Source organism: Electrona antarctica (genome assembly GCF_951216825.1).
Source record: "Electrona antarctica genome assembly, chromosome: 11".
Classification (NCBI taxonomy): Eukaryota; Metazoa; Chordata; class Actinopteri; order Myctophiformes; family Myctophidae; genus Electrona; species Electrona antarctica.
The window spans coordinates 44,770,887-44,784,121 of NC_136792.1; the positions used below are offsets into that span (position 1 = coordinate 44,770,887).

The 13,235-nt window shown below is 41.0% G+C and overlaps 1 protein-coding gene across 1 annotated transcript in view; it reads left to right on the forward strand.

Annotated features, from left to right (window-relative positions):
* The first annotated feature begins 257 nt into the window (after nt 1-257).
* sacs (sacsin molecular chaperone) overlaps nt 258-13,235 on the forward strand; it is a 35,373-nt gene continuing 22,395 nt past the window's right edge. The window contains exons 1-7 of the mRNA XM_079514818.1: nt 258-388; nt 605-727; nt 2,250-2,400; nt 9,057-9,147; nt 9,237-9,322; nt 11,049-11,160; nt 12,327-12,473. Coding sequence (XP_079370944.1) covers nt 702-727; nt 2,250-2,400; nt 9,057-9,147; nt 9,237-9,322; nt 11,049-11,160; nt 12,327-12,473 — 613 coding nt within the window. The 5' untranslated portion in view covers nt 258-388; nt 605-701. The remainder of the gene's footprint in view (nt 389-604; nt 728-2,249; nt 2,401-9,056; nt 9,148-9,236; nt 9,323-11,048; nt 11,161-12,326; nt 12,474-13,235) is intronic.

Sequence of the window (13,235 nt, forward strand, 5' to 3'; positions counted from 1 at the left end):
GGCACAGCCGCACATACAGTAATAGATAGCCATTCATAAAGTTGATGTGCGCAACCTGACTGGCACTGCAATGTGTCAGTCAGCGCCCCAATCCCATTAGTGTGCTGCCTGCTGCCTGGTGACTACAAGTACCAGCGTTCAGCTGGCAGCTTCACACCAGCGACTACTAAGCCAAACAGGCAACAGCCGCAGCCAGCTATCATCACATGCAATGGATACATTATTAGAACAGCGCCTTTGAAGGAATTACTATGTGGATGGAAAGGAAGTAACGATGTTGTTGCCCCGCTATTGTTTGCCTGCTCCAGAAACACGGTAGTTAGCTTATTATTTTCTGAAATGCATCATAGCGACGTGAAGAACCGCGGTGGACCGGGCAGGGAAACAAGTGAGTATATAACGGTCTCGAAAAGGCTGAATAACGGGGAAAATACGCTCGCGTGGAAACCGATTTGAAACATAATTGTGTTATCTGTGTAGCCGTAACACAGTCTATAGGCTATTATGTTGTTATTATGTTAATTGTAGGCCTACAGATCGTGCAGAGGCAGGTGTTTTGAGAAATAACCTAATTCACGTCGTATTGTTTTGTGTTTGCGACTAGTGGTTGTCCGGGCGGAGTTTGGCTGTTCTCAGGGCAGGAGGAGATGCATGTGAACCTCCAGGACACATAGCGGCGACAACCCAGCAGCTCACAAGAGATGGAGAACTGTCCTCCACGCCCATGGTAAGTTTAGTTACCGTTACCGGTTCACTGCGAAACACAACTTTTATTTGGCAGTAGTACAGTATCATGTAATTTGGCTATGTAATATGGTCCTATTAAAGTCATAAATGAATGACCAAGTCCAATAACATTTTCTACGTCTGTTATTATAAGACTGAAATTAGTTATAACAACACAAACACCTTTAGCCTATCTTTATTTGATATGCCCTAAAAGTATTGATGATTTAATCGCCTAAGAAATATCGCATACAGGGCATGATTGAAAGGAAAAAAAAGTAACACACCGCAGAATAAATTACATCATGTTTTCCTCAATAACACCATGATTTTAGAGAACATGCACTGGCTTCTTTTCTAGCTTGACTGTATGCGGTGTGATAGTCATATGTCTCCTGTAATGCATGGTGTCTGTGTGAGGATCATTTCTTTGTTGATACGATACGGTACCACACACTGGAGATAAGTACACTGTGGATGATGTGGTCTTCAAGTGGCCTGCTGTATAAGCAAACCTTTTCACTTTTAATGTCAACATGTTTATCTTTACTTGACTTGCTAAATGTGAAAAACACAAGTAAAACAAGATGCTCCTCGAAATAGCAGGTGAACCCATTTCCTAGAGACCATATTTATTATTATCATCAGGAAAAGGCTATAGGCCATCTGCAATATATTTATAGGAGCCACTTTTCAAAACACATTAATATAACATATTATTTGAATAGTATACTGTTATATATAATATATACTAGAGCTACCTAGCTAAAATCCACAAATAAGTCAATAAAAGAGAAATCTGATTCAAATGCACATCTCAGGTTTCTTCATTACCCAAAACATAATCAATAATGACTTCATCATAAGACTGTTCTGCTTCCTATAACAACTAGAGCCCTAGCCAAGATATGTTAGTCTGGTTGTGTTTAGCCTATTTAATTAGCTCTCCGTTAAAAGATCAACACTTGCATATCAGAACAGGCATTCTATTCATGTTATTGTTTTTGAGTGGTGCTAGCCACTCCTATGCGGAGCTATGTCTGTACATAATGTACAGACCGTACGTACATAATGTGTATGTATGTGTACTTAGCTGCAACACCTAAAGTGGCCAGTAGCGCACGCACGCACGCACGCACGCACGCACGCACGCACGCACGCACGCACGCACACACACACACACACACACACACACAAACACACACAGAGGCCAGGGAGGAGTACAGTACAGTACAGTACAGTACAGTACAGTATACAGTACAGTACAGTACAGTACAGTACAGTACAGTACAGTACAAGTACAGTACAGTACAGTACAGTACAGTACAGTGCCACTCAATCAGACGGGTCTGAAGTGTTGTGAAGGATTTAAGGAATGAAGTGATATCTTTTTGTTAAAATAAGTGTTAAATAGCTATCCGATTCAATGTGTGTGTGTGTGTGTGTGTGTGTGTGTGTGTGTGTGTGTGTGTGTGTGTGTGTGTGTGCGTGCATACATCTGTGTGCGTGCGTGCATTTCTCAGGTCACCATGGGTGACAGTTCGTCACGACTACATTGGGCCCAGGTCCTACCAGCTTCCTCACTCCACAGCTGTCGGAGACATCAAGCATCTTATCTACGAGGAGACTGACCTCCCTGTCAGAGAACAGCACCTGGCTCACAATGGGAGAGTGGTAAGTGTGATAGGATACTGTTAACACCTTGCTTGTGTTGCCAGCTAAACAGGCAGGGAACATTTTCGATGACGTGTCACTCTTGCGCGTCATCGAGGATTGGGCAACAAGCGCTCCTAGGCTGTGGAGCGATGCGATCGGTTTTGATATCATGAATCTCCGTCCTATTTATCAATCTCTGCCGTGGGTGGGCACTTGACCATGAACTTGAACTTGACGGAGATCTCCGCCCTGGGCCTCCATGGTGTTAAAAGGAGAAATATTTGGTGTATTATCTATTTTGTCCCTCTGTCAATCTTTTTTTTCTTTTTTAATCAATCTGGCTGTTCAGTATTTATCTGTCTGTCTGTCTGTCCGTCCCTCCGTCTGTCTTATAGTTAAGCAAAAGCAATGGAACATTTCCATGTTGCATAGAATGTCCTGACCGCATCAGAAAGCAACGCAAGCCCATCTCCACGAATGCATTGTTTAGGATTTATTTGATTACTGAGAGGCAACACTATTCGCTGTGTTATGGCCAGTGCATGAGTGCACTACTGTCTTCTGCTTTCTACTTGGGGGACCCATGTCTTGTTGTTTACTGTTTCCTGACATTGGACAGACAGTAAAATTCCATTGTGTGATACCAATAAACAAGGGGAATGAAAACAAGCCATTGTGTTTCAAGACAAGCCAGCTCTCCCCTCCACTGTGGCACTTTCCCCTGACTCCCCATCTCTTCTCATCTCTTTAGTTAGTCATGTCAAGTGAGTTAAAATACATTTGACATGACATATTAATCTTCAATTATGTAACAAACAGTCATTACAGATGGTTGTTGTAATGACTATTCAGCCAAAATGCAGTTATATTTTACAAAAAGATTTTAAGAATGAAGGAGGTGGCAAGCTGTTTAAGCTAAAGTTGGGACGGATTTTTAGACACTTTTGAAAGAGGGAGGGACATGCCAGTGACAGGCGGCATGTGCACAAAGGATGTTAGCGTTTGACTGTGTCAATAAAACCTTCATAAAGCGCACATTAATTTCAGGCTGTGAGTGACTGTCAAAAATATCACACAAATGCAGCTTACAGCTTTGATAATGTTACAATGCATGAAGACGAATAAACTTGAAATTACCACCGTTTTTACATTGTAGCTCTTTGTCTGACCTAATAAAATCCAGGGCATGTGGGTGTTTGTAACTTGCCAAATTACTGTGGGGATTGTACCTCTGCCCAGTACAGAGTAAATCTGACCCATTGATGGCATTTGTTGGCAGGTTCTAAAGTTAAACTCATGACATGGTTTCAAGTCGTGTCCCTTTCCCAAAGCTTTGTATAGGCTATAGTAAAGTTAGTAATGTGATTACTTCTTCATGGTTATTTATGGGCGATCCTTGATTGTGGCCTGTTCTTTTTTTTTAAGTAGTCATTCTGTCACTCTGACCCTATTTTCTCCAAACTAAGATAAATGGAGCCACTTACTGTGTGTAATACTCTGTATCCCTTTAATGGTAAATAAGTGCCACTGAAAGGAAATGGGCCAAAGTATTTGAAATTCATGTCATATAGCCACAGCACCGATACTGGAGACCTAAAGAAAAGTGGAGGCCTGCTCCCACATTTAGCAATCCTGTGTTCCTGTGGAATACTGCTGTGTTTTCATTTGTGACAGAAGTTTATCTGTGTCTTTTCCTGTAGTCACAATTTACATATATTTTGTTATTTATGTATTTTACTCACTGACGTGCTTAATTATTATTTTATAGACTTTTGGAGTAGTTATTAATTTGATGGTTTATAGTACTTGTATAACACTTGTTGATGTAATCACTTTGGATAAGAGCAACAGCTGAATACAGCTAAAAAAATCACACCCGTGTGAACTGAGTGGTGCAACTCCCCTCTCCCCCTGCCCCCCCCCCCCTCTCTCTCATTAGCAGGCAACAGTGCAGCACTATCTCTCTCTCTCTGTTTTTGTCACAACAGCGCCACTTTTGCCCCTACTGGTACTCATAGTTGCACCACTCAAAAATACTAGAAAAGTGCAAATCTCCACCAGGCCGGTTGGCAGAATGTGAGATTGCAGGGATGATGTACCATATTGGGTCAACTGTACTAGGCATGACCTTATGTGTCGATATTGTGTTTTTAGATGATGGTGCTGTAATGTTGGAGCATAAAAAGCTGTCAGCCTATAATACAGAGTACAGAGATGCAGTTGAACTCATTGTACTCCTGAGATCACGTGTGCCTAATTTGGTGAATATTGGTTAATGGTTATTAAATCATGTTTCCCAAACAAATGTTTGGGAAATGTTTGGCACTCATGGGTAGCAATTTATGTGAGTGTAGGATCAAATCTGTAGGAGGTGAACTGAGGAAAATAACCTTTAAAATGGCTGAAAATCTAGGCAGAAATGCACTACTGGCATGTGTGCACAAAAAGTTTGTTGCTGATTGTGTGATTGATTGGGAGGTAGTTTGCGAGATTAGCTTCGGTGGTAACCTCTGGTTGTTGGTTCAACCTGGGATGTGAGCTGGGGGTAGCTGTCTTTCAGGTCTTCAGGACAGCTGCCTGGGAGTGTGCATCTTGAAAAGAACAGTTGTTGCCCAACTGTTCTGCGTTGACTCAGCTTGCTGATGGCATACTGCTTTAGGGCTAGCCTAGGAGGCATACCATTTTCGGGTTCATGATCCTGTCGGGAGAGGATGGTAACTTACCGTAGTCACTGGTTTGTAGTCATTAGGCAGGAAACCACAAACCGCAATCAGAAGTACCCAAAATCCCCCGTGATCAAGGGCATCATTAATTTTAGGGCCTACCCAATAAAAGCCTTGATGCGTGGTATGAATCCAACACGTTTCTTCAAGTGCTTCTTGGAATAGTTTGTTTGGTATATCCATCTTTTATTCCAACTCGCAGCGACTGGCGAGACTAAAAACAAACCGGGGTTCCAAAACAAAGCCAAGCCGAAAAAGCCTGAAACCACAAACGTTTATTTTTATTTTTATTTATTTTTATTTTACCATCCGGTCTAGAACGGATCACATGGCAATTTTGAAACACAGATCAGTATGTGTTGGATGAATACAGAACAATCCTGGTTTTGTTTAGTGGTCGTTGTTTGTTCAAATAGCCGATCTACAAGCTCACAACGCGTCGCACTGCGACGCGTTGTGAGCTTGTAGATCGGCTATTTGTCGTTATTGACCACAGTCTCACTGTTAATGGCATACATTCAATTGGTCTTCTTCATCTTCTTGGAAACATGACTATGCAGTTTTGCCGTTTGAGTGCTTGCTTACTCTGCACGCTCAGAATATGAACAGTAAAGATAATGCCAGAATATAATATTAGCTTTTTTATTGTTCATACTGTATGAGCATTAGTTTAAGAACAGCTTATATACGTAAATGCTGTTATGCCCACAGGTATTTTGCAATAATATACTAAATTGTTTGTACCAAGTTATCAGTACAAATCTCTACAGCCTGTTAATAATTTTGAAATGGGCAATACAATCAAGGCAATACAATCTATAAATACAATTATTATTATAACTTGAGCTGGATGTTTATCCAGGCTGTCCAGTTTGTTTACTTTGTAATGTCCCTTGTAACCATGGCCCAGAGAGGACCTCTCTGGCCTTTGCTGAGGGACAGGAGCAGGTGACGATTACTGCCATGCAGCCCCACCTCCCTGATGTCACATGCAGAAATTAGATGTGAACAGCACCCCGCAAATTAGTGGTACTTGATCTGGAACAGCCCAGAGAGGAACACCTCACTCAGACATCTACAACTACATTAGCCTACAGCAGGGTTCCCCAATAGGCGGCCCGCGGGCCATTTGCGGCCCGCAGAGCGCCCCCTTGTGGCCCCTGGAAGATTTTGTTTTTTTAAATAAAAAATAAAATAAAGTTTTTTGTTTTGTTTTGGGGGGGTGTCCCAGATATAAATGGCATTAAATGGGGGTCAGTAGCCTATGCATGTCAAACTGGGCACCCCCTCAAGGACCACTGGTGGTCCCCGGAACACTGGTTGAGAACAATTTTTAATTAATTAATGAAAAGATAAATTAATTGGGGAACCCTGGCCTACAGCTCAGGAGGAAACCTTCCACAGCCCAAGGGGAATCCCTTGGCTATCAGATGGGAGTTGAGATTTAAGAAGTTCTCAGGCAAATACATTATCAGTATCACTTTACAACTATATACATTGTACAGTAGGCCTATAGTAATCTAATATATTAATATACAGTTGTGTTAACTTAATATAAATAACTGTATATTACTCCTATATCAATATATGAACACTTTTTACTAATAATGATGATAAGTACACACCCAGTAACTAAACTGTTACTGTGTTATTATTTAACCAATTGTCTATACAGTACAATGTTGAATTGTACAGTACAACTGTATTGTAAAAGTACTTACTGTACATATTACTTTGTGTATTTTGAATAACTAGAGCGGTGCCCGTGGAGTGTGTAAGTAATCAACTGGCAGGTGTGGGCATAGTTAGCCAGTACAGAATTCATTCCATATATACGTATATAGAGAGTACCCGTTCCACCAGCTGTCCCTTTTATGCCCATATATGTAGATTTCTGTATCTGTCTCTCTGTGTCCCTTTATGCCCATATATGGAATTATGTGTCAGGCAATGCCCAAATATGAAGTGTTATGATGTCAGAACAGGCCAGTATATGTTTTATTCCCATATATGGAGTTCTTTTTCAGGCATTCAGGCATGCCCAAATATGAGTCTATGCAGATGTCAGAACATATTTGTGATGTCAGAACAGGCCAGCTCCATATATGGACACTGGGCAGGGGCCCTGGACAGATCCCGGGCAGAGGCCTTTTTGAGTGGTGTAAACCACTCCTACAACTGGCTTTGTTAGTTTACGTGTCTGTCTGTTTGTCTGTCTGTCTGTTCGTACCAAAAAAATGAGCATGGTTGCTATGGTCACCCAGTTCACACGGGTGTGATTTCATTACGTCAGACATTACGTCAGACCACAGCTGATCAGGCTATATAAGACCTTGCACCACTCAGTTCACACGGGTGTGATTTTTTTTAAAAGCCGGGGCGAACGGTTCTCGAGTTACGTGCATTACACACGTACAGACATACAGATACGCGGTGCATTTATAGACAGATAGATTAGATACTTTAGATAGATAGATTATCCATAGGATAATACACGGCCATTGTAAAGGATCGGCTATTTCCGTAGTGCTCGTTACTTTAAGCCTGCTCCAGCAGAGCCTGTAATGATGACATATTTTGGGAGCTTTGTTCCACTTTGATTCAGTTATAGAGTGCAGCAGAGTGATGCAGCTGGCACTGTGCCAGACCCAGACTTAATTGTGGAATGTATTGCTTTATGTATGGGACACTGAAAGGCAGTAACAGGTTTACTCTGTGTCTGTGGAAAGTCTTAAACCAATTTAAAACTTTAAGCAGTAGAGTCTCCTGCAGTCTCCTTTTGGTCTTTTGGTATGATGTTTGTGTGCTGGATTTGCTACGTCTATTCATTCACGTATACAGTATTACTGTATGATGTACTGTATATGATTTGCTACTTTGTTTGTGGAATGCACTGCAAAAATATCCAAGATACATTTTCCTTTGCTGCCTGCAGGGACAGAAACTGTTGTCTTTCAAAACAGGCAGCTCTTCAACACAATGATGAGCAGCACTGATAGCGATTGGTTGTGTAAGGTGCCGGTCTCTTTCTGCTAGGCAGCATGTTCACGTGTCATAACTGCTGAGTGCAGTGACGCGATGCTGCAGGCTTTCACCTTGGACTGGAGAGCCACGGACAGCAGCCGTTGCAGCAGCACAAGTATCAGGTCCGGTGTGGGCTCAGTCACACGACTGAGTGTCACGCTGATGCTTGTGCAGTAACACTGCCCCAAAGATTTGGCTAGAGCTAGGGCCGCCAGGCTGACAGATGATGGAATGGAATTGTTCTTTTTTTTTTGTTCTTAAAGTGGGGAGTGAGTGAGTGAGTGCAACATCACTACTTTCCCATTGAAAGATAGATGCTTAGTTAGCTTATAAAAGAGTTTATTACTAAGGTCATTTGTTTTATCTTTTAAGATATTTCCAAGGCTACTCTTTTGCTACCATATTGCAGCTCACAGTTGGAAAGCGTAAGACAATATTATGTGATTTTATGTGACAGTAAAGTTTACTGTTTTGGTCAGAAAATAATACATGTATAAACTACCAAACTACCGGACCTGACCACCCAACCAACTGACCTGACCTGCGGTGGCAATAAATGGTTTACTGAGTAAACCATTTAGTTTATACATGTATTATTTTCTGACCAAAACATAACCAGTTTGTTACCTTAATACGGCAGGATGCTATCAAATAGAATACCGGGAAGTAAATAAATGAGACACCAGTGAATAAGATAGATAAATGTTTTGTTCAACAGCTCCAATGCAATACATACACAGATTATCAATAAAAAATACATTACATCAGTGAAAAATAGAATGAAATCCATCATGTTAAAATATTTTGACACCTTTTGATTTCTATTTTCGAATCACAACTCTATCTATCTAAAGGTTTAATTGTGAAATTCCCTGCCATGTTACTAAAAGGATGTTCTCTCCTGCCACCCACCCCACTGTGTTTTAGCTGGATGACAGTGTGCAGATTGGGACCCTGGTGCCCACTGGGAGCCCAGAAGTATCCTTCACCCTGGAGGGCAGAGGGCTTAGAGGGGGAGGTAAGCATAAAACCACATTAGAACATATTTCTACAGTGGACCAGTAGCAGAAACGTAGCAGAAACGTTTACACTCATTAATTTTTTCAGGGAGGTTTGGACAGACGACACCACCGCTGGTCGAGTTTCTAAAAGATATTCTCAGGAGGTATCCCGAAGGTGGACAGATTTTGAAAGTAAGTGCAATGTCTATTTGCTAAATCAAAAAGTCTTGGATTTAGTCTAGCTCTATACTGATTTTGATCCCATTTAAACGTGGTGTAATCTATACGTTGTTATACCTTTCATTGCCGGAAGCTACCTCTGTGTCTCCTACACCTCTGTGGGCCCGATTAAGCAGGTGAAATCTTATTACATATCATATTACAGTTTTTAAGAGGTGGAGGCGTGGGCAATGTCATATTACAATTATGGGCATGGTAAGAAGCGCTTTCGACAACTTTACAGAAAAAGAAACCGCTTATAATAAACAGACATGGCAACACTCCAGCAGTGAGCCGCTCCACTCCAGAGCCGCTCAAGTGTAAAATCAAACAGTGCTTTTTGCATTTAAGAGGTGGTCAGACCCAGGTGGAGTGTTTTTAGGTCAAGGGGCTTAATAGCAAATAGCGCAAAGCGAAAATAATTAACATATGGACACTCCCCCAATGCTAAAATATTCAGGAACGTGGTATTCCATATCACCACGGCTTCCATAATACGAAAAGGCGCAGAGCGAGGCCAAAATCTGTATTACCGCATGGGTTTTTCGACTTGCTTAATCGGGCTCTGTGTCTCATATAGCAACATCATTTTTTATTATTTTTTTAATAAGAATTTGAAGGTTTTCAGAAAACATTAGGTTAGGTTTTATAAGGCTTTTTTTTTTTTTTTGAATCAGCCTTAGGTCTAAATGGGTTATTACAGGGACATTTTCACCACTTGAACCTATATTGTTGTTCTGAGGTGAGGAAATCATATATTATAAATACCCTATGTATGGGGTGCATACTTAGTTTAGACTAGTCATTGGTTAGACATGGGTTAAGGTTAAATAGGTGTGCTTAAACCAAAAACTGTCTAAACTAAGCACTGCACCCCTATGTATATGTCACAACGACATGTTTGATTGTAATTGGGCTCCTCCGCATTTCACTGACAAATACACAGAAGAGATAGTGACATGCTGTCTTCCCACTATACAGTATGATCTCACATCAGAACAATGGGATTTAGGTTCAGAATCAGCAAAAAGTCTCTTCAATCTGTAATTAACGTTTACTCCGTGTCTGTTACATTTTGGCCCTTTATATTGAAGATAGTGTGCCAATAGATGTCTCCAAGGAGATTCAGAGTTCAGACAAGTTTATTTAGCTGTTATTGTGTTAATGAGCACTGCTCATTGAGCAGCCATGTTTAGAAATGCTCCTAGGCAAAGGCAATCCTCGAGAGGAAATGCAGAGTCATGGGGTTTGAAACTTGAAATCATGTCAGGCCTGTTGATCCTAAGCCAGTCACTATAAGTAATTGTAACCATTTCTCACTCCAATAGAAGCAGCAATAGTACAATTAAATTAAATCTCTAATATGAAAATGTGGTAATAACTAACTACCATTTTAGTTTAATGATACACTTTTTTTTCTTTTACAATAATACATAATTATACACAATGATGTGTTACTTAAGTTAAAAGTAGTGCTTGCCAATATGAATAAAATGCAACATGGACCAAATGTCAATATTTGTTATGTGTCAAATTATCATTAATTTCCCTTCATATATATTTCACATTCTATATATATATATATATATATATATATATATATATATATATTGTCCAGCGCTACATCAAAGTATAACCATAGTCTTGCTTTGACGATTGTGTGTTGCATGTTTGTTGCTGTTTTTGTTTTCATGTAAAGGAGTTGATACAGAATGCAGAGGATGCTGGAGCGACAGAGGTTAAGTTTCTGTACGATGAGACAGAGTATGGAGTGGAATCACTGTGGTCGCCCAATATGACTCAGTACCAAGGTAGTGTGTCCTTCTTAATCACGTCCTAATATTATTATTATTATTATTATTATTATTATTATTATTATTATTATTATTATTATTATTATTATTATTATTATTACTTAATTTACAATGAAGAGCAGCAAAAGCCTAAAGCAGTGACAGTTTCATGTCAATGAACCCCAAACTGATTTTGTGCCAAAGAAGATCTTCTGAAAGATTTTCTGAAATTAGCAGAGCTTGTAGATCCGCTATTAGCTCTGGTCCATATAATAGCTCTAATGCTTTGCATTAGTTACTCTACTATATGTTACTCTTCTCTTCCTGCGCTCGCATGAAATGCAGACAAGCCTCCCGTCTGTAGCGAAAATAAAAAGTGTAATACAAACTAGTGGACGCACTCTGAGCCCCCCACCATGCACTTTTTGGGCAGAAAGGGATTTGCTTTCACTAGAAGAAAAATACTTTTAGTTACTCCACTGCGCCCTCTACCGATATTGCCAAGAGAAAACCCCATAGACAAGATTTTTCCTTCCGGTGAAACACATTTAAAGGAAGCTGTGTAAAGTTTATACAGGTACAATAGACTACACATATGTATTATACGTGTCTCTGGGTATCTCAGTCGGTAGAGCACTGGCCTTTTGACCGCAATGTCATGGGTTCAAGGAGCTGATGGTACTGTAGGTGTTGCGCTCCATCTCAGCAATCCATCTCGCAGGGGTCTAGCCTCCTAGCGCATTGTGAAATGGGGATAGACTCCCGCACCCTAGCCTGGAACTCACCTATGCTTTTTATGGCATAGGCAGCTCCCGGCAGGATCCGCCGGGAGAAACTATGCTCAGCTGTGCGACATGAGACTAATTACTTAGAGCGACAGAGAGAGAGAGGAGTGTGTGTGTACATGTGTGCGTGTGTGTCAATTTAACAAAGGTGCAGACGATCAGAAATCAGCAGAGAGTGAGCGATGTTTGCGCTACTCTATGCCGAATTGAAGTGGACTCGGACCCAGACTTTTTTTTTTTTTTTTTTTTTAACGTCTGGGTTTCCGAGGCTACCCGCACCCTGGCTGATACCGACAATAAGCCTCTCTGACTTACTTACTTATGTATTATAATACTGTAGATACAGTAGAAGTAAAAAAGGTTAATACAATTTCTTTATGTGCTGAAATTGTATTGCAGGTACAGCCTTGTATGTGTATAACGATGCAGTCTTCACAACTGAAGATTGGAATGGAATTCAGGAGATTGCAAGGAGCAGAAAGAGAGAAGATCCTCTGAAAGTTGGACGATTTGGGATTGGCTTCAACTCTGTCTACCATATCACAGGTAAGGGTTGTCCCGAGTAGTGAAATCCAATTACAGTACTGAAGTTTTCCTCCAGAGAATGTGTGGTCCTATGTGAAACGGTGCACCTTCCAAGGATGCATTGTGTGATATGCAGACCATACTGATTAACATACAGCGAATTAGGATAATACGCTGATATTAAGCTCGATCTCTCCTGCCCTGCAACATTCCTTCCTGACTCTCCCCCATCCAATGTAAAAATATAATAAAAAGAAAACTATTCTACTACCAGTTTTGTTAACATGTCAAGTTGAGTGGTAGGTAGATCACATATATGTATTGGTTATTTGTTTTTGCATGGATGCAGATCGTCATAGTGTCCATTTAGCAGAAGTGCTGTTCGGTAGCGCTCTCGCCTCACAGCTAGAAGGTCTTGGGTTCGATTCCCGCTGGCGTGTTCTCTCCTTCGCGTCATCAGCGCCAATACCCTGGGTGGGGTTGGCAAAAGGGCCTTTCTGTGTGGAGTTTGCATGTTCTCCCCATGACCCCTAGGGTAGGGTACCCTCACAAAAAACATGCAGTAATCCTGGTCTCTAAAAACTGCCTCCCCCTGGCCAGCGTAACGTGTTCCTTCCACGTGTTACGTCCAACCGGGGAAACTCCTCCCTGTCAGGTGAAACGAAGCGGCTCGGTCTCCTCATGCATTGAGGAGAGAGTCTGTTGCTCTCCCCAAGTACTAACCACGAAACATTAAATATCAATAAAATAAAAATAAACGTAATTGACATTCAGTTTCTGTTG